Raw genomic sequence first — 27,237 nt, 5'->3', positions numbered from 1 at the left:
AGAAACGTTAAGGTTGAAAAAAAAGCTATACATTTGTTTGTAAATGTTTTCCCCCAAAATTTAAAGTCAACCCATTTTTCTCCACTCTCTCATTCCTAACATCTTCAATTTTCCCTTATTAGTTAAATAACTTTCCATCAAACCAAACAAAAAAAAAAATTATCTACTTTTTCTAAAAGAAAATATCTTTCACGAAAAATATTATCCATCAAAACACCAGATTTACAAAAAAAATCGGGAATTATGGAAACTGGGAAGTACAATTTGGGCTGTCCTCATCCTAGCTGGAGCTGGAGCTCTAATGCAAGACAAATATCATATGCATTACAGATTTACAGGTCGAATGGGTTGGGCTATAGTTGTAATCAACTCAAAATATAAGCCAATTTGATTAATAGCCCAAAGTGGGTTGGGCTAGTATTTATTACAAAAAAAAACACACTTTTTTTAAGACCAAAAGGCAAGTTATACAAACTTAAAGCTGTTTAGTACAACATAATCAAAACTAAAAGTGCAGCCCAAGTAACGAAACAATCCAAAACCAGACAACATTCCACATAAAACACCAACCAGTATCTAAGAAGAAGACAAGACCACTACCCCAGTTACGAAGAGCTAGGGACATATTCCATGACATGCCCAGGGATTAGAGCTGGCAATTATCCATAGATGAGTGTATTATTCATCAACCCGTCCCAGATAAATGGTGAAAGTGATTGACGGGTGTGGGTGTATTGGGTCGGATATGGATGGCATTTGTGTGAACCATCACCAACTCCATCTTTCCACCCATATCTAGATATATTTTTTTAAAAAAGAAATTAAATTGTTTTTTTACTGCCATGTAAAAAGATTGATATTATTAGGTATCGTTTGGTTGTACTTGGGAAGTTGATCTTCCTTTGATTTTTCACTTCCCATGAAATTTAACTTCCTAGAAAGTAAACAAAATTGTTTTGGTAGGCTATGGGAAGATGGAATTCCCATGGGAAGTGGCACTTACCTAGGGGGAACTAGGTAAGCAACTTCCCCCATTGTGTGGGAAGTAGAACTTCCTAGGAAGTGCAAATTCCCATGATTTTGCCAATCAAACAACTTCATATATTTCTACTTCCTAGGAATTTGCACTTCTCATGATCTGTTTTGTCACCAAACAAGGCCTTAGCATTATTTTTCGGTGTGCAATAAAATTGATCTTAGTGGCTTTATAGTTAATCAATGACTAAGTTTTCCCTAGTATTACCCTTTCCATATCCCCTACCGCGGTTGATGGGTGGAGTTCTTGGTGGGTGATGGATGGTGTGAATGGGGATTCGGGTCGCGGATGGTGTCAATAAATACAAAATGAAAACAAGTTGTCAATAGTCATTTTATTTCTTTTAGAGTTTTGTTCATTTCTTCCCTTAGATATTTTGCCATCACCATTAAGGGTGCGTTCTATTCAACTTAAAAAATTAAGTTTCAGGTCCAATAAGTTCTGATAAGTTCAGATAAGTTGCAATAAGGTCTAATAAGGGCAATAAGTTCCAATAAGGTCCAATCAGGTGCAATAAGTTCCAATCAGGTCTAATAAGGTCCAATAAGTTCCAATCAGGTCTAGTAAGGTTCAATAAGGTCCAAATAGTCAATGTTTAATAAACATTTTTATTATTGTCTATTATTTTGTTATTCATAACTTCATATCACTGTTAGTTGGTTATGTTATTATTAGAATTTTAATTAAAGTACCACAATGATTATATAGTATTATACTTGTATTAATGTCTATTATTTTATTATTTATTTGTATTATGTCTACTATTTTATTATTTATTTGTATTATGTCTATTATTTTATTATTCATATTACTATTAGCTGATTATGTTATTATTAGAATTTTTTATTAAAGTACCACAATGTATAGTATTATACTTGTATTATTGTCTATTATTTGATTATTCATATTGCTATTAAATAATATTATAATCATGGTCAAATAATTAAGGTTAACAATAATAATAATTACAATATTTTACAATTCGTCTTTAAATAACTAGAGATAACATGTTTTCGTTACTAATAACAATGAAAGATATAAATGTTAATTAATTTTTGATTTTCTACTAGTGTTTTATAAAATCAAAACAAGACTATTAGATATATTAGTGGTGAAAGTTATGTATAGGCAAATATATAAATAGTAATTTTTTTTTTTTTGTTAAATTAAGTATCATAAGAGATAATTAATAATCATTATTTTTCAAAGGACGAATTATAATAATTATTATTCCATAAAAAATTTTGAGGGGTAGTATTTATGTTAGTGGTAATATTTATGTTATTCATGGTCAATGTTTTTGTCTAATAAGGTCAAATAAGTTTCAATCAGGTCCAATAACGTCTAATAAGTTTCAATCAGGTCCAATAACGTCTAATAAGTTTCAATCAGGTCCAATAAGGTCTAATAAGTTTCAATCAGGGCCAATAAGGTCTAATAAGTTTCAATAAGGTCAATAAATTCCAATAAGGTCCAATAAGTTTCAATCAGGTTCAATCAGGTCCAATAAGTTGAATCAGGTCCAATCAGGTTTAATAAGTTCCAATAAGTTCAGTTCAGTTCAGATAAGGTCCAATAAGTTGAATAGAACGCACCCTAATAAAGATTTGTATAAAACAAGGCTTATTCTACCGGTAAGTTTTCGCCTCATGACTTTAAGGTCATGGGATTATCAAACCCCAATAGAGGCTCTTCAGAGTGAGTTTGCCTCTACCATTCCTCCTCTCTCTCAAGGAGTCTAACCTGCAAACATGACTGGTTAATAAATGAAGTGTCAATTTAGTAGTGTCCTTCCTCTTACCTACCAAAAATAATTAACAAAGATTTGTGAATTATAACGCCAATCAATATATACAAACGAGTATTTTGGCCCGGACGACGTTTCGGTTCATTGCAACTATCAAATACTTCATCTTTTTCTTTTTAAGTGCAAAACTTTGACTTTTGCATTATTCACACACCTCAGTTTGACCATATCTATTTACTAATTTCCAAGGTTATCTTAACAACTCACAAAAGGAGATTTTTAGGCTTTAAACCAAACCACTTAAAAGATCCGGGAATCATTTAAAAAAAATATATATAAAAAAACTATGTCCTATTTACTGTTATGGTTGAGACTATTCAGCTGCAGTTTGAGTCATCATGGGTGACCAAGACTATGTCCTAATTCATGCTTGCACTTACAACTTTGGTAACAATTCAGCCAGTTTTATTTCACTTAGGAACACTACAAGCGAAAGATTAATTGTAGACTTGTAGTGATGCTAACAACGAGTACTTTTTGTGGAATTTAAACAAATAATGAAAGGAACAATGCGAAAATACAAGAGATTTAGGAGAAAAACTTCTTCGACCCAATATGAAGTGAAAAACCTCGACCACTAGTAACAGGCATTCCCTAAGTACAACTAGCTATTTCACTTGAGTTTCTTCTCTCATTCCACTAGGAACACTAATTTAAAAAAACAATTCTTACAATTATCGTTTCATTATTGACTTCACTCAAAGTCCTCTTTATTTGCTTTACTCGAAGCACTCATACGACTTCACTCAAATCATTCTCATACAAACGCTCACTCAAGTTCTCACTCCGATACGTGAGTTCCCTCAAACCTTTAACCCTTTCCCTATTATAGACACTTGACAGAATAAACGATAATAAACAGGAACTCAAAATCATATAAGAACTGTGGAACTTTTGTGAAACTGACTCATACGTGCAATGTAATATATTACGTTATAATTAAATTTTCTTTCCACTAGAGTCATATGCCATGGAAAGACTCATGCCATACACTTTCCAACTGGTGAGATTAAGTCATACAACTCATATTTATAGGACCAATCTATATAAGATACTCCTCCTGAACCTAAAAACTGACTTCTTGTAAAATAGGACGACTCAACAATAAGATAAGTTTTAGGAACATTGATTAGAAATCAAAAAACTGATTTGCTTAAAATTTAGATAAACATGTTCTAACAATTCAACTAAAATAAAATTTTATCTTATGTATTCATAAAGATAAAACTTTTACTTAATCACTATATATCACGTCTAAAATACTCAAAATCGAAAACTAGTTTTACTTATAAAATAGTTCCTTCTAAGACTTTAGCTAAAGTACAATCCTCAAATATTATTATTCCTTGATTCGAGGAATTCCTTTGTTCCTCAAGTCAAGGAACAAACCAATTAACCCATGCTACTTCTAATAAAAGTCGTGATATTTGACTCAATCTTATTAATTTTAGACTCCTAATTAACTCTTTTTTAGAGGAGACTTCTAATTAACTTAGAATATTAATCCTCAATTAATTCTAAAGGATAACCGTCAAAGATATTTTATTCAAATTAAAACATAAAATATATATTTACTTTCAAATTAAAATCTCATCTTCTAGATTTAATTCTAAAACTAATAACATAGTTGATAATATAACATAATCTTTTTTTTTTTTTATAAGAAAAGGAAAACTTAGGCAAACCCCTTTAATCAGGAGGCCAGCCTAAAATATCCTTACGGATGATAAGAGAGAAATCAACATCAAAAGGAGGAAAATAATACACAAGCGAAGAGTTGCGATGGCCTCGGTTATTATGTCAGTTGATTTAATCAGTTTTAGTTTTACTTTTAACGCAATTACCTTGACAAGGGAGCACATACTTCTTTTCCTTTACAAAGGAACAAATTAAAGACTATGCTCCAAACGAACAACTTCATGATCCAATTAATAGTTTCGTAGATCAGATCACACTTTTATTCTTTGCATAATGCCTAATAGTAAACTCATACTATAATACATCTTATGGAGTTCCTCCTCAAGAACTTCTCCTCTTTTACCTTGGAGTTCCAACTCAGGAACTTCAACTCTTCTTGAAATTTCCATTAACAACTTCCTTCATCTTACATCTTCTACACATAAAACTCAAAACCATGTTAGTTAATTAATTAACTTCGTTTGTCATCATCAAAATCAATTTTATCAATAACATCTCTGAAGCTTTCGCTCTTCATAAAAGCATCACCCTAACCACCCAATACGATATAAGCAACATTATAATAGAAGTGGACGAGCTTTTAATATATGCATGTTTAAAAAAACTCTCATATAAAATAGAGAAATATTTTATCTATTTCGAAGGAAGGAAGTATGACATTTCCTTTTTATAGTTATGTTTAATCAATCAACAAATTCTCTTCTCTATATCCTCACTCCGCCACACGTGCCACCACATTTTCGACGCCGATAAACCCTCTTTCTCTCTCTCTCTTATAAGTTATAAATCTTTCCTTTCTTTTTCCCATTTTCTCTCTCTTGAATATTATTTAAAGTATACCAAAAACAAAATCCAACACAGATCTGACGCTTTACACTCTGCAAAAGTCACTTTCAATAAATAAACAAAATAATTCAAAATTTTCTCTCTCTAGAAACCCTAACCCTACTTTAATGCCATTGTTGTATTTTTCGATGATTCTGGTGTACATAGAGAAAGAAAGTTTTAGGAGAGAGAAAGTAAAAAGTCATTGATTTCGTTGTCCACTTTCACAAGATCTTCGAGGAAATCAACTACTACTAGCTTTTTATGTTTTTGAATTCTTCTGTTAATTTTACAGTTTTTTATTTTTATTTTTTATTTTTTCTATAAAGAGAAATAAATGCTGGCGTTTTTTTCGATTTTCAAAAGCTTTATTGTCGTTGAGAAACCAAAATTCTTATTACTTAATTTTTCTTAAAATGTCTTGTTTTTGTATTTTTTCCATATTCTAGCTTCTCAATCCACTATTTATTTTTTTGTTTTTATGCTGAATTTTCATTTTCGAAATACTTCCTTTTTTAGTTTTTTTTTCAAGCTAATTTAGAGTAGAATTTGTTTTTTAATTCCTAAAATAGTAATAATTTGATCGATGTTGAAATCTTGATTGTTGTGGAGAAACCAAATTATTACCAAAATCCGATGAAATTTGTTGAAATTGAAGCTTATTTGTAGTTGCTTGAGCTAAAAGTACACTTAAAATTCTAGATTTGAAGTAATTTAGAAGAGAACAAACTAATTAATCATAAAATTGAGCTAATTTTGATTGAAAATGGGAGCGGTGACATCGACAATGGCGGCGAAATTTGCGTTCTTTCCACCGGACCCGGCGTCGTATCGGGTGGAGGTGGAGGAAGGAACAGGGAAGCTGAAGATGAGTGGTGGTGTGGTGGAGAGAGAAAATGCAGATGTTTTGAAGCTTTGTACAAAAAGAGGGAATGAAATTGTGGCAGTTTTTATGAGAAATCCTTTGGCAAAGCTTACTCTTCTCTACTCTCATGGTAATGCTGCTGATTTAGGCCAGATGTATGAGCTTTTTGGAGAGCTCAGTATTCACCTCAGAGTCAATTTGATGGGGTATTATATTAATTAAGTTTCTGTTCTTAATTTTGGGTTTTTCTATTGGTTGATTTGATGGTTTTTTGTTGTTTTTAAGGGAAATTAATAGTCTTTTGTTTAATGTTAATTGTCCTGTATTTGTTTGTTGTAGTGTGGCAGCAACTGTTTGATTGTTTTTCTTTTGGGTGTGGTTAATTTGATGTGGTAGAAAAGAAAAAAAAGACGATTTAGAAATTTGGTTGTGTTTTTTTTTTCCCAGTTAGATGTAGTGTTGCGGAAACTGTTTGATTGGTAAAACCTAGTGGAAGTTTGGGAGCATGTGTTAATCCAGATTTTTGTGTATGAGGATGATTGGGTTGAGGTGATTAGAGACCTCAAATGTTTGTTATGCATTGTTGTGAAGTTTTGGTGGTGATCGATTTTCGTTTGGAAGTGAACTTCACTTTCCTCTATTAACTTAAGCTATAGTCACTTGTTAAGGTTTAGAAAAGTTTATGTGAAATTCCACTATTCAGGCCTCTTAACTCAGGAATAAATTAATTTGATTAGTGATCTCTATCTGTTTGAATCAGTTGAACAATTGGCTAACTTATGATTTGATGGTGATCCATCTTGTTTACGGATTAAGTTTTCACTGGCGTGTGCATATTTTGTTGCTTTGCAGATATGATTATTCTGGTTATGGACAGTCTACAGGCAAGGTATGTATATGCATTGCCAAATTCTGTGCATTATTTTCTGCCATATGTAGGTCAATTATGATTTTGATCCTCTGGACTTGACAAATGGAAGTTTTAGCTCAACGACTTGTATTCTTGGCTTCTTGCAGCCGAGTGAGCAGAACACTTATGCGGATATAGAAGCTGCATATAGATGTCTTGTGGAAAGATATGGGGTGAAGGAGGAAGATGTTATATTGTATGGGCAATCTGTTGGGAGTGGCCCTACTTTAGATTTAGCTACTCGGTTACCAAAATTAAGAGCTGTTGTTCTTCATAGTCCAATCATGTCTGGCTTGCGGGTGATGTATCCAGTAAAGAGGACATATTGGTTTGACATATACAAGGTGGGTTCAATGTTTTTCGGTTGTCAAATATGGCAATTGAACTTCTTTTAGTTTTCTGAGCAGCTCTGGATCAACTGTTATGATAACTTTATTTCTATGCAATGCAGAATATTGACAAGATACCATTGGTCGGTTGCCCTGTTTTAGTAATTCATGTAAGTATTCTATTACTTGTTGGTAACTTAAAATTCTGAAGTCATGCCACATGTGGCACCTGCATAATGCATTCAATTAATTGCTTGAAGTGTGTGCTCTTCTAAACCTTTGAATTGGATTAAGATAAGTGGGGATATTTTATTTAGAATTTTGTTGTGTGGTGTTTGGCTGGTTATACGTAGAATATATTGGCTCATGACTAGAATCCTTTGGAGGGGAAATTTTGTACCTGGAATTATGGGAGGACTTCTGGCACATCAGTGTCTCTATGGGGTCTAAGGAAGAACTCAACAATTATGGAAGGATATTTAGCAAACATGTGTACTGTTAATTGAAGGCAACTTCGTAAAGAAGCTTTTAAAGAAAGCCACTTGCTTTTAAGATGAAAACAAGGAAATTGGGGAATTAAACATTGTCATCTACAGACATGTGGGATAAGTGCAATCAGTGAGTCATTTACTTGTCCTGAGTACTAGTATCTTCCATCAGACTCTACCTGGCAATTGTAAGAAGACAATAGCTGTGGAAGAAATCAACAACTTCGTTTGGGTATTTGGAATGTATGTATTCTGAAGCCACTCAAATAAGAAGCAAAAACGAAAGCAACGGCTTATTAAGATGAAACAGGGAAATTGGAGTACTAAAGCTTTCTCAGTTACAATGAGGGACAAGCTCATATTGCGCGTCATTTACTATTCCTGAAACGAAGCAACTTCCACACTTTTCTTGGTAATTGAGTTGTCTGACTGTTAATGTAACTGGCCTTCTCCGACATTGGTTATATGGGTGTGATGGTGTTTCTGTGTATCACCTTTGTCAGCTGTAGGTTGGACCAAAAATAAAAAAATAATAGAAAAGAATTTTGGGGGGGGGGGGGTGCTAACAGGCAGAATTCCACATTATGGACGAGGGAATGTTTCTGAGGTTTGGTTATGTCCGTTGAGCCAGGATGACTCTTATGCCTTTTGATGAGTGAACTGATGGATGGCAGTATTTGAAGAGAATTTTTACTGTTGCTGTTGAATGGTCGGAGTCATGTGAGATGTTGGGATATGTGATCACCGTTACTGTTGTGGCTTAGAGTTGAATATGTGGTGGCTGCTATGATTCTCTGTACTTCAATCTTCACCTGCTTGTAGCAGTGAAGCTACTAAGTGCTAACCTCCCGCCACCCTTCCTGAAAAAAAAGAAAAAAAGAAAGCTCAAAGCAGGATAGTACTTGGTGTTATCAATGTACAAGGAAATGCTGTGAGATTGTCACTGGGCACCTATCTGATGGTATTCTTAGTTAACTATGGAGTGCAAAGAATTGAGATTCAAAATTCATCTGAAGGCAACGATGATAGATCTCAGTATGGTCTAGCCCTTTCTACTTTCTAGTGCAAAGTTGAGTTAATGTGCCGCATCCTGTTGGGTCGTGGTGGGGGTGGGCTGGATTAATATTTAATAGTGCACAAATGGAATCAGTTGAAGCTTGGTATGTCTTATTACATTACTTTGAAAGCAAAAACTACCTGCTGAAAGATCAGTTGCCATTCTTGGATGGACAACTATTGTTTTTACACAATGGTAAGCTGTAAAGTCCTAATTGCAGACATATTGCACAATGGATGGCTACTTGACCTTCCATTTGGATCTCTTCCAATCTTCCTGTCCCCTATGAAAATTGTCATCACTGACAATGAGAATTGGGAAACATATGAAGACATCTTGTGAACCAAGAATGCCGAAGCTCCTGATGACCTCTTTTCTACCAATAATGTTTCATCTTTTTTTGGGGGGGTGGGGGTGGGGGGGTGGGGTTGCTTTTGATACTTGAAAAGCATGAAGATTCTGTGCGACTGAAGTGTAGTTTAGATAATGGAAGGTGCCTGGCTCCACAAGGGGAGATCTCCAATTTTCCAAACCTTTATTGTTCAACCATGTATTGAATTAATCTTAGTGAAGACAGTTTGAGTGACGAGTGAGGCTGGGAGTGCGAGGGTTAATGGCATTCTTTCAGGATCAGGTTTTCTAAGTGGCCTGGCTATAGAAGAGAACCCTGGGGTTGGGGGTAGTCCAGCTGGATGAGGACTTGAACCCACCTCTATGAAGGAAAGTGCCAAAGTGGATCTAGCATTACTTTAAGTCTTTGCTTCCTTGGTCTATCAATATCTATATCGTTTATTGTGAAACATACTATTATTGTTGAACTGCATTGGACTGTTGAATATCGATGCGCCTTTTCAGCCTAGTTCATAGTCCATTTCAAATGTGATTTTGTAGATCTTTTAGTGAAATGCATCAATTATGTGTTCAGCGTGTGTGGACCCACTATATTTCTATCTCTTATTTAGCTAGCTGAAATTTCGCCAAATAGAGCTTACCCTGTCAAACAGTGGGAAAATGATATGCTCACTCTGTTGGTGCTGCAGGGGACAGCTGATGATGTGGTCGACTGCTCTCATGGTAAGCAACTGTGGGAGAATTGTAAAGAAAAGTATGAACCACTATGGGTTAAAGGTGGAAATCACTGTGACTTGGAGCTTTATCCAGAGTACATTAAGCATCTTAAGAAGTTCATATCCATAATTGAAAAATCACCACATTTAAGAAGTGGATCTGGATTGAGCTCAGATCGATCAGATCATCCCCGCCGGAGCAGCACAGATTGCCGAGATAATAAATCAAGACCAAGTGCTGATCAAAGAGAAATGCCTAGAGAGAGTATGGAGAAGAAAGAAAAACCCAGGAAAAGTTCAGATCTAAGAGACAAGTCCAGAACCAGTACTGACAAGAGAGAGAAATCAAGGAAGAGTACAGATATCCCTGATAAAGCAAATAACTCTATTGAACGGCCTGATAAAGCTCGGAACAGTGTTGATAGGTCAGTTAAACGCAGAGTGATCTTCAACTTAAAAAACAAGTGTTAATTAGTAAAAAATGAATATTCTTAATCAGTTTCAATCAGTAAAAAAATTTTCAATCAGTAAGTTAACTCCAGTTTAGTAAAAATCAAATGAAGTAAACAAGTATTCAGATTTTTCTTGTCCATCAACATATTGTCATTTCTTTTTGTGCTTCCAGTTTGGGCATGTCATCTAATTATTGTATGTTGCAACCACTTATTGCAGATTTGGAGGGATGATAAGATCTGTAGGATTCTGCAATATTGATTGTTTCAAGCCTTCAGCCACAGGGTAATTGAGAGGGGGAAGAGAACGGTCGACAAATCGTGATTGTAATTTTAGTTTCCTTCATATATATGTTAGTGTTTTGGGGGTTTGGGATTCATTTTCCTCGTCTTTCAGAGAAATAACGGGAACTGAATGATCAAGGCAGATTGTGTACTGTATGTCAGTTTTTTTTTCCTGTCAGGATCACTGAAGTTCACCACGATGTCTCCATGTTCCAGTTGTGCAAAGCAAGAGCTGTTTGTCCGATGCTCTTGTTATTCATGTAAATATACTAATTGAACATCATTGTTCTATATAGTAATTTAGAAATTTCAGATTCTCTGTCACGGTTTGTTGAGTGTAACCTTGAAGTTTCCGTTCTTATTCTTCTTGATAGATGAATTAGCTCTGTGTCTTATCAGTCTTCTCTTTGCAAGTTGCTGCATAGAGATGATCATGCGACAGCGCAGAGATAAATTGGCCCGTATGGGCTTGAGGATTGGGCTAAGCTGCCATATTGGGACTGAATTAGCTCAAACCTTAAGAAATCAGGCTGAAAAAGTCTTTTCAGGCAGGGAACATTACAAAAATTGGCTGATCATTTGGGCCGGGCCACTTTGGGCAGGCATATGAAACAATGATATGTACTCTACTCAGTAATAGTCAGTACTTGGAATAGGAAGATAAAGTAGGGGGAGATTCAGGCAGATTGAGATGTACTCGACGAATCACAATCCTGTATAAAGTTGGAGGGATTTTGAGGATCTGTTGCCAACAAAAATGTTGGCAATCCACTACAGAGACATCAAATTCATTTAGACATATTATTGTCACTATTCCTGTAATTCTATTTATGAATTATTCTAATATTAAGACTATACCTTGTTAAGATGATTAGGAATTCAGGTGACCTAATAAAATTCTTTTAAAAGGTCAAAGTCCAATAATGATGTGTCAAACTCTATGTTACATGGACATGGTACGAGTGTCCGATGTGGGTATGGATTCGAGTGTATAACACGTCATTTTCGAAAATTTTAGATACGGAGAAACCGTCCTAAGTTTGGATTATAGGTACGAGTATGGCAAAAAATTCGTAAGAAAAATATTATCCTACAGTTTTCTTTAAATTAATCATTTTCAAAAAAAAAATAAAAATAAAAGCTTGTCTGGGAAATAGATGAAAAGTGTGATTTAAAATAAAATCAAATTGAAAAGAATTTTTTCCTAAATATAATCCCAAATAAAAATAAAGAGAGAAATAAAGAAACAGAAAAAAAAAAAGAAACAAAAGGTTAGGCGAGCTAGCAGTCCTTGAGAGAGAGAAAGGAGAAAAAGCCACGTGAAGTAAAAAAAAGCCCAGCTTTAGGTTTTCTCTCTCATGACTAAACCTACCTTTCATTTTCTCTCTCCTTACCCCGACTCTTCGATCCTCTTGCAAGTAGTCTAACACCCATCTCCATAACTTTTTCATGCGACTCTCCGAGCATTTATGATGATGCATGAGGCCGTCAGACAAATTAGGTAAATCGTATCTGAGTGCCAATTGAAAGAAACACTACGTATTTCGTACCCAATTCGACTCGACATGGGTACTGTGGCAGTTTTAACGTGTCCGAGTAACATATGTCAAACTCTGATTGGATGGTCGAAGTATTTTGTTATGTAACATTAAAAAACACAATTATACTAGTTGAAGGTTCTTTTAAAGGGACTATATTAGTTGAAGTTGAGTTAGAACGATCCTAGTCCCTCTTTAAAATATCTTTTTTGTTTTTGTCATTGTCCAATATTTACTTAAACCCTAATCCTTCTATTCCGAGCCTCTTTTTCAATCTAAAATGTACTTTTTTTTATAGTGATTTTAATCACTCTACTCTCTTCTATTCAACTTATTTTTAATCCTTGTAAAAAAAAAAAACCAGCACAGATAAAATCTAATAAGAACTAAAAATGTCTAACAAGTTCAAATAATGCCAGTTCAACAAAATAAGGTGCGATACATTAACAATATAAGGTCTATTCAAATTAAGTCATATAAGGTCTAAATAGTCTAATGACTAATATGGTTCAATTAAATTTTTACTTCTCCTCATATAAGTCCCCTCCATAACTACTTAGACCTTGTCCCTTTAATTTGAAGAGATACTCCTAATATTTAGTAAAATCAACACCTAAACAATTTTAATTAGTAAAAATCCACAATTTTTTAATGGATTTGTAGTACAAATAGAATTAGTGCTTATTGCCGATTTACTACACTGACGGAGAGGTGGTAGCTTAGTGGAGTACCATCCCGAATTCTAAGCATTGCCCACGATTGAAATCCTCATCCCAATAATATGTTGGACATTTAATTCTTGGCTGTTTAGCCTTGTACTCAGCCTTTGAGCTGGTGTGCTCCTGATGGGTTGATTTTCGAACCAATTATCTTTCCTAATACTCCCTCCGTCCCATAATATAGTGCCTATTTCATTTGTGATGGTCAAACTTTAAAATCTTTGACCGAATATTCTCATTTGTATATATAAAAAAACATATTCATGTAGGATCTTGTTAGTTTCGTCTCAATGTGTAGTTTCATAATATCAACTTTTTATATTTTTTATTAGTGAAAGTATTGGGTCAGACCGTCTGACCAATACTTATTGTCAGACGGGCTGAGCCCAATACTCAAATGGCCTTAGTAAGAAAACGCAGACAATTGCCGCCCTTCTTTCCCTTTACCCCTCCCTCCTTCCCACTCAACCACCACTAACTCCGTCGCATCCCACAAACACCATTTACGCACCCATATTGAGGACTGAGATTTGCACTGATATGATAACAAGTGGAGACAATAATGGTTTATAAAATTTTAATAGACAACTATTGATAAGTCTTAAAGAGAGAAGAAGAGTATACAACTCCAATGGCGGATGAGTCGAATTTGACATCGGAGAGACGGCGAAACTCCACCGCTTTACGGATGACGGGTTTATTATCGGCGAGGCCGAGCTTCTTTGCTATTTCTATGATGTCCATTGATGAGATTGAGATACTAAAGAGGGTTGATTTTCGAAGTCAGAGGAGAGAGAAAAGGGAGGAAAGAATGAGGATTGAGGTTGAAGAAGGTTCATTATGGCCCCAAATATGTATGTTTTCCTATAGTACTAAGATCACAATATTCGACAAAAAGGATAAAAAGCAAGTAATAAAAAGAATCGTTCAAAAGTTTGTGGTGAAATTTGGTTGAAGAGTTCATGGAACTGAAAGATATTGGTGAGGTTGAGGAGAGTGAAGGTAAGTTGGTTTTTGTATTGTTTCAGTTAGCTTTTGTATTCTTTTTAGTTCGTTTTTTATTTCTTTCAGTTGGTCTTTTTATTCTTTCAGTTAGTTCTTTATTTCTTTCAGTTAGTTCTTTATTTCTTTCAGTTGGTGTTTTATATGTTTCAGTTGGTGTTTAAAAATATTTGAAACCAACTGAAAACAAAGAAGACTAACTGAAAAAAAATGAAGACTACCTGAAAAAAAATGGAGACTACCTGAAAAAAAATGGAGACAACCTGAAAAGTGAGAGAAAGCAGAGGTTAGTGTTTTGTTTTCTTTTCAGTTGGTCTTTATTTTCTTCAGTTGGACTTTCTTTTCTTTCAGTTAGACTTTCTTTTCTTTCAGTTAGACCTTTCTTTTCTTTCAGTTAGACTTTGTTTTCTTTCAGTTGGACTTTCTTTTCTTTCAGTTGGACTTTCTTTTCTTTCAGTTGGACTTTATTTTCTTTCAGTTAGACTTTCTTTTCTTTCAGTTAGACTTTCTTTTCTTTCAGTTGGACAACTGAAAGAAATAATGGACTAACTGAAACAAAATGAAGACTACCTGAAGAAAAATGTAGACTACCTGAAAAAGAAAAAAGACCAACTGAAACCCAAGTAAGTCTAACTGAAGCACAAAAACCCACTGAAAAACAAAGAAGACTAACTGAAAACAAAATGAAGACTACCTGAAAAAAAATTGGAACCACCTGAAAAAAAATGAAGACTACCTGAAAAAAAATTGGAACCACCTGAAAGTCGTCCGACCAAGATTATGGTCGGATGAGTCCGACACAATACGTTCTCTTTTTATTAATAAGGAATTGAAGATAATCAAGGTCAAAGTTACGTTTTGGAGACCGTGAAAAAAGAAGCAAGCACTATATTATGGGACGGAGGGAGTAATAATAATAATAATAATAATAATAATAATAATAATAATAATAATAATAATAAATTAATTTATACTCCTTTCATTCAATTTTTGTATAATCTATAAAATCTCGAAGATATTTTTGTAGAAAAATCTTACTAATTGTTACATCAATTTTTCATTTCACTTTCACCTTCAAGTCGGCTGTTTCACTGGAGACAACAAAAGAAAAAAGAAATAGCAAGTAGAAGAAGCAGAGGTTTTAGAAGGGGTTTTCTGTTCTCCAACACAAACTTCTTATGTATTACACTTATATCAATCGAACCCACAAATTCATTATTCTGGTAACTCCAATTCAGTCTTTCTTCTTCTCAAATTCATCATATTTATTCTTTAATCGATTAGAACAATTTGATGTCCAGTAGTAATATCTCTTCACTCCCTGCAAATTTGTCGCAGAAATTTGACCCTTCTATTCAAATTCATAAATCAAGGAGTAATTTTGTGATAAACCCTTTTTTTAATTCCACAGTTATGTGGGAAAACTTTGCTAAGCAAGCAATTTCAAGAACCCCTAGATTATGTTTTAAAAGTTTTTCTCTTTCACGTAATTACAGCTTTTTAGGGGTTTCCTGTGATTCAGTTATTGCTGAGAAATTGAAATTTAGACCGTTTGAGTTGGGTTTTTGTAAAAATGTAAACTTTCCTGAGTTGGGTTTTTGTAGAAAAGGTGGGCCATTGGTGAAGGAAGAGATGGGGGAGAGACCAATTTTTGGGTGTTTGAGTAATCAACCTAATTTGAAGGTTCTATGCCCTAAAGGGTATGCTAGTGTTGTTGAGGCTGAATTAGTCACTTCAAGTGATTATGAGGATGATGTTTCAGTTTTTGATGAAATTCAGGAGTTGGTGGAAGAGATGAGGAAAGTGGAGAAGAGGGCAAAATGGAGGGATATACGGCAAAGAAAGCCGAAAATGGTGGCGGGTTTGCCATCTTATAGGTACCAAATGCTTAGGAATAGGCAGATAAAGCTTGAGACTGAGTCATGGCAACAGGCAGCAAATGAGTATAGGGAGCTTTTAGCTGATATGTGTAAGCATAACTTGGCACCTAATTTGTCGTATGTGAAGTCGTTGTTTCTTGGTTGGTTTGAGCCATTAAGAGATAGCATTATGGAGGAGCAAGAATTAATCAGGCAAGGGAAGTTTAGAGCTGCATATGCACCTTATTTTGACCAGTTACCTGCAGATATGATGACAATTATAACAATGCATAAGTTGATGGGATTGCTCATGACTGGAACTGGACATGGAACTGCAAAGGTTGTTCAAGCTGCTTGTGCCATAGGCGAGGCCATTGAACAGGAAGTGCGTCAACTTGTACTTCCTTTCTTTCGAGTTTCGGAGTAAGCATTGATATTAAGTACTGATGCGTTTATTATGATACTTTGCATATAGGTTAGGATACACACGTTTTTAGAGAAAACAAAGAAAAAGAAGGGTGGCCAAAATATTAAATCTGATGAAGCTGGCTCTGATGCTGAGATTCAAGCACAACAACATCTGAGGAAAAATGTGAATAATTTAATTAAGAAGCAAAAGCGGCGACAAGCCCTTAAAATTGTCGATTCTCAAGGTGACTTGAAGCCTTGGGGTTCAGATGCAAGGGCTAAGGTAGTTACTGTTTCCTGACCTTGTATCATCTCATTTATAGGAAGTGCAGCATAATAATTTTCCTGTTGCAGGTTGGGAGCCGTCTGATTGAGTTGCTGGTCAAAACAGCATATATACAACCTCCAGCTAGTCAGTCAGCTGGTGATCCTCCTGACATTCGACCTGCATTTGTGCACTCATTAAGAAATGTTGGTCCTGAGAACAAGTAATGAGCGATCTCTCTCTTATCCACCGACTTGTTTTTTTTGGTTATACGTGAATAAAAAGTTATTTCGGTTGATTTACCAGGAAAACCAGCCGAAGATTTGGGGTAATTGAATGTGATCCACTGGTTATCAAAGGTTTAGAGAAAACTGTAAGTTGTGAAAATTAAGAAGTCCTTATAGTGAACTTTGAAATTTATGGATGCTTTTACTTGATGAGTTTGCGGCTAATGATTTAATTTCAAAGCATGCTACTTGGCTATTTGCTATCGTAATGCCCCTTTCCCGTGTTTTAGATTGTTTTTGATCTTTGAAATTTGGGTAATCTTAAATATCTGTTGCTTTTGTAGCCAATGCACATTGTGATCCCCTATATGCCAATGCTGATACCACCAGAAAAGTGGACCGGGTATGGACTTATGCTTCATAACTAATAGTTTTTATATTCTTTTTGTTGATGCCTATTTTTCTTTGTGCCAAAACCTCTAAAATATATACCTCAAAATTTGTATCACACTTCCAAATTCATTTCGAAACTTAATTGTAGCCCCCTTACAGCTGAAAACTGTCTCTTAACTGATTAATGCTTCTTATCCTCAAACACAACAAAATAGTAAATGACAAATTCCTCTTAGTTAAACACTGCTTTTTAGTTGAACTTTAGTATGCATTAATTGGATACCACATCAAATTCTTTGGTGTGCATTCAACTTTAAATTCTTTCTGACTTGGTTAATTGACAAGTTGATAAGAGTGGCAAAGTTTCAGCAAACACTGCCTCTTAACTGATTGCTGCTTCCAAGTTTTGTCGCTTCCTCATTGTGACAAAGTTTCAGCAAAACCGTTATTTCATATGCCTCTTAAGTTCATATTGAGATTCAAGATTAAACTACATGTATTCCTAAATTATGTAAGCAGAAGAATGATGAGTCTAGATTGGCTGGGCCCCCTGTGTGCTTTCTTAATGTCACCACATCTATGTTAGGTCTGAGTTTTTTCTAACACCCGTGTCACCTCCGTCAAACAAAATAGAGAGTTAGGCTGTAAGCAGCTAGGCTTGAGTTTTTTTTTTAGTTTCAATCGAATTTTAGCCTCTTCTTTCCACCCCTTAAAGCTTGGGGATGGGGCTCATATTGTTATCTGTGAAAAATGCAATAGATACTTTCAAAATGGCCTGGGCAATTGGGTCCCGAATTTGACTCAATGTGATTTCTGATATTCTGGTTATCCCTCTTATATTTTTGTGGTTGCCTTGTCTTAGTTATGATAGAGGTGCATACTTGGTTTTGCGATCATTTGTCATGAGAACTCATGGATCCAAACATCAGCGAGAAGCAGTTAAGAGGGCCTCTGCAGAACAGCTAGAACCAGTCTTTGAGGTTAGAGAAGAAAGTGGTTTCATTTTGTATGATCTGCTTTTGCACTTCATTCCTCTGTGATAATTGATTACATCTACATTGCAACTGGTTTATCTTTGCAACAATGTTGATGCTCTTTACTTGTAAATTCTTTTAGGCCTTGGATACCCTTGGAAACACTAAATGGAGAGTGAATAAAAAGGTGCTTAGCATTGTAGATAGGATATGGGCTAATGGAGGTCGTTTGGCTGACTTAGTTGACCGGGATGATGTGAGTTATCTTTGTTCTTTCCATCTGAAAAATAAATGAGTTTCGCTCTTTATGTTAACTTGCAGTCATTTTTCCATCTATATTACTCCTAATACCTGTTCTCTCTTTCTTTTTCTTTTTTTCCCCTTTTTGCATGTCTGTTGGTGTTCTTTCATTACAGGTTCCTTTGCCAGAAAAGCCAGATGAAGAAGATGAATCCGATCTTAAGAAATGGAAGTGGAAAGTCAGATCTGTGAAAAAAGAGAATCAAGAGCGACACTCACAACGGTGCGATGTAGAACTCAAACTTGCGGTTAGTAATACTTTCCTTGAGCAGTCCACTTCAGGTACATCAAGTACATTTATGACTCTAGCATCCTTTTTTAACTAGGTTGCTCGGAAAATGAAGGATGAAGAAGGCTTCTTTTATCCACATAATGTTGATTTTCGTGGTCGAGCATATCCCATGCACCCATACTTAAACCATCTAGGGTCGGACATGTGTCGAGGTGTTTTAGAGTTTGCAGAGGGTCGTGCTCTTGGAAAATCAGGATTGCGCTGGTTGAAAATACATTTGGCGAATCTATATGCTGGTGGCGTCGACAAATTATCTCTTGAGGGTCGTGTAGCATTCACAGAGAACCATTTGGATGATATATTTGACTCTGTGGACAAGCCACTGGAAGGAAGGTGTTGGTGGTTGAAAGCGGAAGATCCTTTTCAATGTTTGGCTGTTTGTATTGATTTATCTGAAGCTTTGAGAAGTCCCTGCCCCGAGGCATATATTTCACATATTCCCGTTCATCAGGTGAGCAACATAATGCCTCTCTTTTTGTTTATCCTGAATGGTTTAACAGGAAAGGTCCTTTGTGTGTGTGTGTGGGGGGGGGGGGGGGGATGCTGTATGATGATTGGAGACCGCTTACACTTGGCAGAATTGGATTCTTTAAATTTCATTTTGCTAGTTGATAACAAGTCTTCTACTTCCATTTATCTGCGGAGGAACCTTGGAGAGTATATATGGCCAAGTTCTGTGAACCATTGAGGAAAACTTCCTATGGTGGTTGGTCTATTCATGTTGGGGAAAGAGGAATTATAGAAGAGGTGATTAAGCAAAGATTATATGTACTCATTACTGACTAGTCTCACTTTTTTACGGTATATAGTGAGTTAGTTTGAAGTTCAAACAAAGATATTGTACTTGTGATCTGGCCATAAGCTGTTCCAGTTAGTCAGTAATGAGGACAACAGGATTTGCAAATATATACCTAACAATGTAGATACCTCTCTTGATAACAGCCAAAGCAGAGCCATGCTAGAAGCCTAGAAGCAACTTTTTACAAATTTGTATACTAATACGAGAAATCCTGGGCTTTATGAACTTCCAGTGACCTTACAATCTGCGGAATTCACCTTAAAGGTATAACTAAAAAATGGCTTTCTTTTGTGCATTGCCCCTTGGACGCGAAGGGGTTAGATCACTATGCAGACACCGGATAGTAATGGAGGTTTGTTCGTGTGTTGTGTCTGATGCAAGAAGCAGACATGTTTAGATGGTGTTCCTGGTGATCAGGATAGAAACCATATTTGCATTAACGGGAGGGAAATTCAAAACTCATTGAGTTAAACTGCATCACAGGAATAATTAAACAAAATTTTATTTTTGTAAGGTAGTGTCTTAATATTAATTTTCTTTGTTATAGTACACACAGGAAAGCATGGGAATTACGCGTACATTCTACTAGAATAAGGTGTTGCTAACATTAACTAACCATATATTAAGGCTTAGATTTTATTCTGCACTTTAATATATGATACAAAGCTCTCTTTAATTCTAGTTATAAAAATCTCATTGCTTTGTGATTAGTTTGTTTGAGGTTTCCTTTCTTGGATTCAACATCTCTTATCTTTCATTATGGGAAAAAAGAACATTTTAAGACTATTAGTTTTACAGATTCAGTAACTCTTAAGATGCCAGTAATTATAACAGGATTGTTACGAATCTCTGATCTTTCTTTACTGAAGTAGGCATTTTGGGGCTATGAATCTTAAGCACGCAGTATTTCTTAAGATGCTAAGCTGTCAGTAATTGGAATAGGATGATTATTGACCTAGATCCCCCCCCCCCTTTCCCCGAGCAACCTTTGGCATTCTGCAATATCTCATCTATGGATGTGACGTGCAAGCATTTGTCAGCTACATTTTAAATAATAAATACATTTTATATGTTTAAACAGGATGGCTCATGCAATGGATTACAACATTATGCTGCTCTTGGGAGAGATAAGGTATTTTCCTAATTTCCTCTTATTTTGAAGTCTTGCTGTTAGTGACACTGATGTTTAGTAGTCAGCCAGTTTATCTCTATTATAAAAGCCAAGGGGGGAGCTATGGTATCCCCCAATGAAATGTCTTTTTTGTCCTTTGCTAAATATATATACTTAATTGGATATTCAGATTTTGTACAATTATATCCTTTCCTAATTTAAAGATGGGTCAAAATTCCAATAATAAACTAAATAAGCATTAACAAAGTAACTTGACATAATGAGAAAAATGGTAACTCAATAAAAAAAATTACAAATTTAATTTGACTACAAAACATTACATCTAAATGTTTATCTCAATTTCTAAACACTTTATAAATTACAGTAGCTTGTATAACAATAATTATAAATCACACTTCTATAATTATACTTTGATGAAATTTATTTAGAATAGACCCAAACAATCGGTGCACGCATCGCGTGCATAGAAGACTAGTTGAGTTCTAAAGCTAGCATCTAGAAGGTAACAGCTTCACTACATTTGCAGGGTAAGGAGTGAATTGTTTCTCCCTGCCTAAACCCTTCCTAGATGAGTGTCCGATGCACTATTTCATTGGTTGGCGTGGTTATCTTAGTCTTCTCTCATCCACCACCTCCCCCCTTCCCCCTCGAAAATATGTTCTTTAATAGGATATCTAGGTAGCGAACTCTCTCGCCCTGTTAATTTATAGCTAATCCTATCAAAAGACACCTACTGGGTGTGACCTATATAAAAAATATTAGATTAGATTGAATGCCAGGGGGATGTTGTCAGAGAAAGTTATAGTTCTCTCATGTAAGGGTGATCTATAGAAAAGAGTAGATTAGAAAGAAGCCAAAGGGATTTTGGCAAAGGAAGTTATTGTTTTCTCATTGAAGTGTTTGCCTTTCAGTTGGGAGCAGCTGCGGTCAATCTTGTTGCTGGTGAAAAGCCTGCGGATGTTTATTCAGGCATAGCTGCTGGGTGAGGACCCTTGACTTGCTCTTGCTTTGCATTTTTATTTTCTTCAGCTGTGAAAGCCCGAAGGCATGATACCCTTGGGTCTTATCTCAGATTACCCGCATGTATGCGTAGGTGAACGGCCGCATGTGGTTGTCAGTTACAATGACTACAATGCTGATAAGAGTTTTAGTTACAATTTTTTTTTTATCTGAATGGAGTTAATGGCCTTAGAAGTTCTATAGCGCACTGTTCATCCCAATGTTAAGCAATGTATGTTCAGCATTGGGTTTGAAGAATGCTTTCTGTCGTGTTCATTATGTTTGTCTCCAAGTTTCCATTGGAAGACTAAATTTTTTTTGTGTTTTGGCTGGCCAATAAAATTCCAGTACTGTCATCAGGTCTGACATTTGAATGCATATGAATGTTTGATGCAGGGTTCTTGCCATCATGCAGGCAGATGCAGAGAAAGATCCTGCCGTATTTTCAGACGCTGTGCATGCGAGGAATCTGATTAATCAGGTTTGTGGCTGTAGAATAGCTTTTTGTTGAGTTTATAGTGATTCTTGAATTTTGCTAAATAACAGACTTGCCACATCATCTATCGTATATGATTATGATATCATCTTATTAGTCATATGCTTCATGAAAATGCAGGTAGACAGGAAATTGGTCAAGCAGACAGTGATGACCTCAGTGTATGGTGTCACATATATTGGTGCTAGAGACCAGATCAAGAGGAGATTGAAGGAACGTGATGCATTCAGTGATCAAGCAGAGCTTTATGGTGCAGCTTGTTATGCCGCCAGAGTAAGATCTGTGGATGACTTGGAACTTAGTTTTTAGAAAGTCCAAAATGTGTTTGTGCTCACAACTCACAAAGAATTACGGGGTTTCTGATCTCTTTTTCTAGCCTCTCTGATTATTTTTTTGCTTACTTTTCTGGATAGACTACATTAACAGCGTTGGGGGAGATGTTTCAAGCTGCCCGTAGTATTATGAGCTGGCTTGGTGAATGTGCAAAGGTACGTTTGTCTTATATACAAATGTGTATGTACACGTGCCTGTATGTTCTACTACATGTTTCTGTATCAGGTTCCTTTTTCTGTGTAATGTGTTTTGTATATCGGGTTCCCAGCCATGCAAGTTGAAATCTATGTGGTTGAAAATTTCGTTTAGTTAGGTAAAGGAGAAGGATAGATCATTGCCATTTTCTTTGAGGCTGAGATGCAATTAGGGGGTAAGCTCTTTGGTGGCAGGGAAATTGGGGGAGGATCAAACTAACATCCCAACCCAATCACCTGGGCCTTGGCTCCGATACTCTTTTCTTAAGCTAAGACAGTGATAATCAGGATTCAAACCTCGGTCTGTTCGTCAGGAGGCATACATTTTCCAACTTGTATTTACATAAATGGAGTAGGAATCAATCTTGAAATTGTAAAAAGATTTATGCACTGCTATTTTACCCACATAACATTTCCTCCCATATCAAATGGACCCTGTGAAACAGATCCCTAGACCAGCGCAATTTATGAGTTCTAATTGGGACAGTATGTGATCGTGATGCAGAATTTGAGCTTTCGATTTGACGTTTCTTCGACATGGCCTTTCCAACATCTTCTTATTCGTTTTTCTTTGTGGGTTATACCTTATCTACATATACTTGATGTTTTGCATATTGGTGAGATTGTGCAGATTATTGCACTGGAAAATCAGCCCGTGAGGTGGAGAACGCCACTGGGTCTTCCTGTCGTGCAACCTTACTGCAAGAAAGGCAGACATCTTGTATGCAATTATTCATCCTTTCTATGTTTGCCTATCTATTTCTCTTTGAAGTTCATTTAGGAAAAATTATATCTGCTTGCTTGGTGAATATGATGCAGATCAGAACCTCCCTTCAGATGCTGACACTGGAAAGGGAGACCGAAAAGGTATCAGTTCTTTTAATTCGTTTTCTTATTGCTGACTTTTCTGTCACATTGGACTGAGAGTAACTTGTACCGACCAAAGCTTGATTAGTGTGCTAATATCCAAGCGTTATGGTACTCAAAAAAAGCTTTCTGATAATATATTTTTTAGGAAGGATCTGTCTGCTGGGACTGGATAAATAAATCATGCTATTGAGTACGATTTTGAATTCTAAATACAACATCTTTCCTTTGAAAGAAATCCCAGGTGGTGCTGTTTCTGTTATGTACATGTGTATTCTGTTCTCTGTGCGAAGAAGTTCACGTCACCAATGATGTAATATTCATGATTTCACTGCCCTTGTATATTGCTGAAGATTGCTGCACCATTATTCTGGTGAATTTGATGTTATTTTTCCCCGAAAAGAAAGAAACAAAAATTAAGGTAGTTTCCTCTCAAGACAAATCTTGTAACTTGTAAACAATAAACCCCTTGCTTAACCAAACTATACCTTTCTCGAAGTCTGGAAAAATAGAGGATAACTTCCAGGTCAACCGTCAATCTACCGGACTGCCAGAATTGAGCATATATATTGTTTCAGTCAAACTGTAACTTTCATGTTGTAAGCTGCTGAATTCTTGAGCTCTTTCTCTGCTACAGATTATGGTTAAGCGACAGAGGTCCGCTTTCCCACCAAATTTTGTTCATTCACTTGATGGGTCGCATATGATGATGACTGCAGTGGCCTGCAAAAGGGCGGGATTAAACTTTGCAGGTTTTGCTTGATTTGATGAGTTTTATTATATTGATACTTTTAACTTTCTTTATTCAGGTGACGAGATGCAGCTTTTTCTTACCTCGTGTAATTTATGACTGTAGGAGTTCATGATTCATATTGGACACATGCATGTGATGTAGATCAGATGAGCAGGATACTTCGTGAAAAATTTGTTGAACTTTATGAGCAACCAATATTGGAAAATGTAAGTTGGTATTAGAGCTTTATCAGCTACATTTTGGTGTCATTGTTTCTCTATCATTTTGACTGGTAAAAAGATGTGCATTTCACAATACAGAAAAGGTATATGAACATTATAGCAAAATCTATCTACAGTCATGAATAACAATCGAGCATGGCATCTAAGCTGTTCCTTGCCCTTTTAAATGATTTCAAAGGTCTGATTTGTTGCTAGAGTTGATACCAAAGCTATCGGATTGATCTGTATTACATTCTTACCCCGTTTGGTAGCCGCCAGCTAGTAATAAATAGTGGTAAATGGTAATGGATTTACCTGTAATTTTGTAAAACAAGTCTCATGACAATGCCTTTGGTAATGAAATTTCATCCCCAAAGATGTGTGTATTTTTCACCATAAATTTCCTGTTACCGATCAGTAAATTGATGGCAATGAAATGCTATGAAGAATTAGAGATATCTAATGATCGATAAACATTATCATGCATGTTTGCGTATTGGGTTTATTTCACTTATTACGTTCCTCTAATTCTTGTCTCTTGATCATTCAACAGTTATTGGAAAGTTTCCAGCAATCTTTCCCCACACTATCCTTTCCCCCTCTGCCTGAGCGAGGAGACTTTGAACTTAGAGAAGTTCTAGATTCTCCATATTTCTTCAACTAAGGTAAACAGAAACTACTGTTATTATCTATCATCTCCACCTTTTCTCTGAAGAAGACACGCCATACTTTTGCGTGCCTTGTAACACGAACAACTTCTATGTAGCGCGCTTACAAGGTGGTACTGGTTTCTGCTTTTTTGACGAGAAGCCACTGAGATAATCTCCAACACTTTCCAAGCCCAAGGCCCTGCATTGTAAAATGACTACACATTTCGTAATAGGTTAGAGGAGTTTAGTCTTTGATTCGAGCTATTCTTGACATTCTTTATAGATGAATATATAATGAATGTAGTTAAGATAGATAGGTGATGTCTTGTATGTAATGTACAGAATTATAGGTTCCTCTGATAAAGTGTCATGTTATACAAACTCATTGTACATATCTGAAACTATGAGATTGAAGTACTCTCCTCTATTGTATCTAGATGACTTGAGAATTAGTTCACTTTTTTTGGCTGTAATATGGGTAATTTCTTTTGTTATCTAGCTTAGAATCTTCAGTTTTTTTTTGTTACTTAATGTATCAATTCGATGTTATTTGTAGTTAGTTTATTTGAACTTCTATCATATAATTTTCATGCTTCCATTCGTCATTACTGTACTTTGAATGAGATACTTTTGTTTCGTTGATCTTGTTTGGATTATACTTTCTTCGTTTTCTAATACTTACGGCATGTGGGTTCGACGCTCATATTAAGAAAGAGATTAGAAAAGATAAATTAGATAAATTAACTACAACAACTTGAATGCCCACAAGAGGGAATACTTGAGTTATTAAGTTCTATATTGTTTTTATTTGTATGTTTGTTTACTTCTCTAATCTCTTCTTTAGGCAAGTATTATGAGATGTAGGAAGTATGTTTGCGTGAATTAACTTTTGCGTTTTACCCTCAAATGGCCCACTTGAAAGGTTTCATACTTTCATTTGACTTCACTAACCTTGTCAAACCGTTTTTTTCAATCATTATTTACCAAAAGATATGCTTTGGTTCTTACGTCATCAACTTCATTGCATTCTGATAACTTTGTTTCCGTACCACACTTTTTATAGAAAGAAAAAAAGGGAATAGACGAAAAACTATACAACATATACAGCACCTAGCCACCTATAAGGCTACAAAATGTATTAATTTTAGAGATTGTCTTATAAGAGACTGTCTATCTTTAAATTAAAATTAGGCGATGGTAAGCTCAATATTAAAAAGAAAATTAGCCCAATACTGACTAGGTTAGTTTTTTTTTAGGACATATATAAACAAGAAATTGTGCCACGTGGTGCAGAAATTGCGTAGTATAGGGTTTGATCCCGAGACCTCAAGTACATATATTAAATTCTTAACCACTAGGCTAAGTTGTATTCAGTGTTATTATCATAAAATGATATATCAAGAAATGAAATTTTTTCTTACCTGTGACATAGCTCGGGCCTAATAATTAGTTATACTCAAAACAAGGATACGCTTAAAATTACAATTGTCTCTAATGTTATAGCGAGTAGATTTATAAACAAAGAAATACGATTACATATATATATATATATATATATATATATATATATAATATAAGATCACATGAGAATGCTCCTTACATGAGAAATGAGAATGAATCTCAACCACACGATTGGATTAGAGTTACAACACTTGTTCATTAGAGTTATACCCACCTAAAAAAATTTAGAGCCAAAAAAAAAAGTTTGAATTTTGAATTTTTGTTTCTAATATACTTATTTTTTGGAGTTACATCACTTTTTCATTAGAGTTACATCACTTATTCATAAGAGTTATAGCGCGTAAATTTCATTCTCATTTCTCATGTAAGTATGCATTCTCATATGAACTCACTTCTATATATAATATATATATATATATATATATATATATATATATATTATATATATATATATTATATATATATATATATATATATATATATATGGAGCATAATTTTGGTGTGACTATCTAGATTAATTAGGATCGATTTGCTTGTGTGTATGGAAGGAGGTCCG

At 35.2% G+C, this 27,237-nt stretch overlaps 2 protein-coding genes across 4 annotated transcripts; both read left to right on the top strand.

Moving 5' to 3' along the window:
- Positions 1-5,289: 5,289 nt before the first annotated feature.
- LOC104907214 (uncharacterized) lies at positions 5,290-11,143 on the top strand. Its single transcript, XM_010696111.4, has 6 exons — positions 5,290-6,437; positions 7,084-7,120; positions 7,249-7,485; positions 7,593-7,640; positions 10,056-10,507; positions 10,755-11,143. Exons 1-6 carry the CDS (start codon positions 6,133-6,135, stop codon positions 10,822-10,824), a joined length of 1,149 nt encoding a protein of 382 aa, XP_010694413.1. The 5' UTR covers positions 5,290-6,132; the 3' UTR covers positions 10,825-11,143.
- Positions 11,144-15,124: 3,981 nt separating this feature from the next.
- Positions 15,125-25,828, top strand: LOC104907223 (DNA-directed RNA polymerase 2, chloroplastic/mitochondrial). Of its 3 annotated transcripts, XM_010696119.4 has the most exons (20): positions 15,127-16,322; positions 16,413-16,628; positions 16,700-16,833; positions 16,917-16,983; positions 17,182-17,240; positions 18,093-18,210; positions 18,347-18,460; positions 18,621-18,752; positions 18,831-19,247; positions 20,677-20,727; positions 21,639-21,709; positions 22,123-22,207; positions 22,343-22,495; positions 22,636-22,710; positions 23,381-23,470; positions 23,569-23,616; positions 24,254-24,368; positions 24,473-24,576; positions 25,124-25,235; positions 25,337-25,828. In XM_010696119.4, the coding sequence occupies exons 1-19, from the start codon at positions 15,372-15,374 to the stop codon at positions 25,232-25,234; spliced, it is 3,111 nt and encodes a 1,036-aa protein (XP_010694421.1). In that variant the 5' UTR covers positions 15,127-15,371; the 3' UTR covers position 25,235; positions 25,337-25,828. The 3 variants fall into 3 exon arrangements, 2 of the variants coding, with proteins under 2 accessions (XP_048495367.1, XP_010694421.1); XM_048639410.2 differs by lacking the exons at positions 24,254-24,368; positions 24,473-24,576; positions 25,124-25,235; positions 25,337-25,828 and adding an exon at positions 23,765-24,247 and having other exon boundaries at positions 15,125-16,322; XR_008968317.1 differs by lacking the exons at positions 24,254-24,368; positions 24,473-24,576; positions 25,124-25,235; positions 25,337-25,828 and having other exon boundaries at positions 15,126-16,322; positions 22,865-23,470; positions 23,569-23,620.
- Positions 25,829-27,237: the final 1,409 nt, after the last annotated feature.

Source organism: Beta vulgaris, chromosome 2, assembly GCF_026745355.1.
Source record: "Beta vulgaris subsp. vulgaris cultivar EL10 chromosome 2, EL10.2, whole genome shotgun sequence".
Classification (NCBI taxonomy): Eukaryota; Viridiplantae; Streptophyta; class Magnoliopsida; order Caryophyllales; family Amaranthaceae; genus Beta; species Beta vulgaris.
The sequence above is the reverse complement of the archived record's forward strand: the minus strand, read 5'-3'. Positions and strand labels throughout refer to the sequence as shown.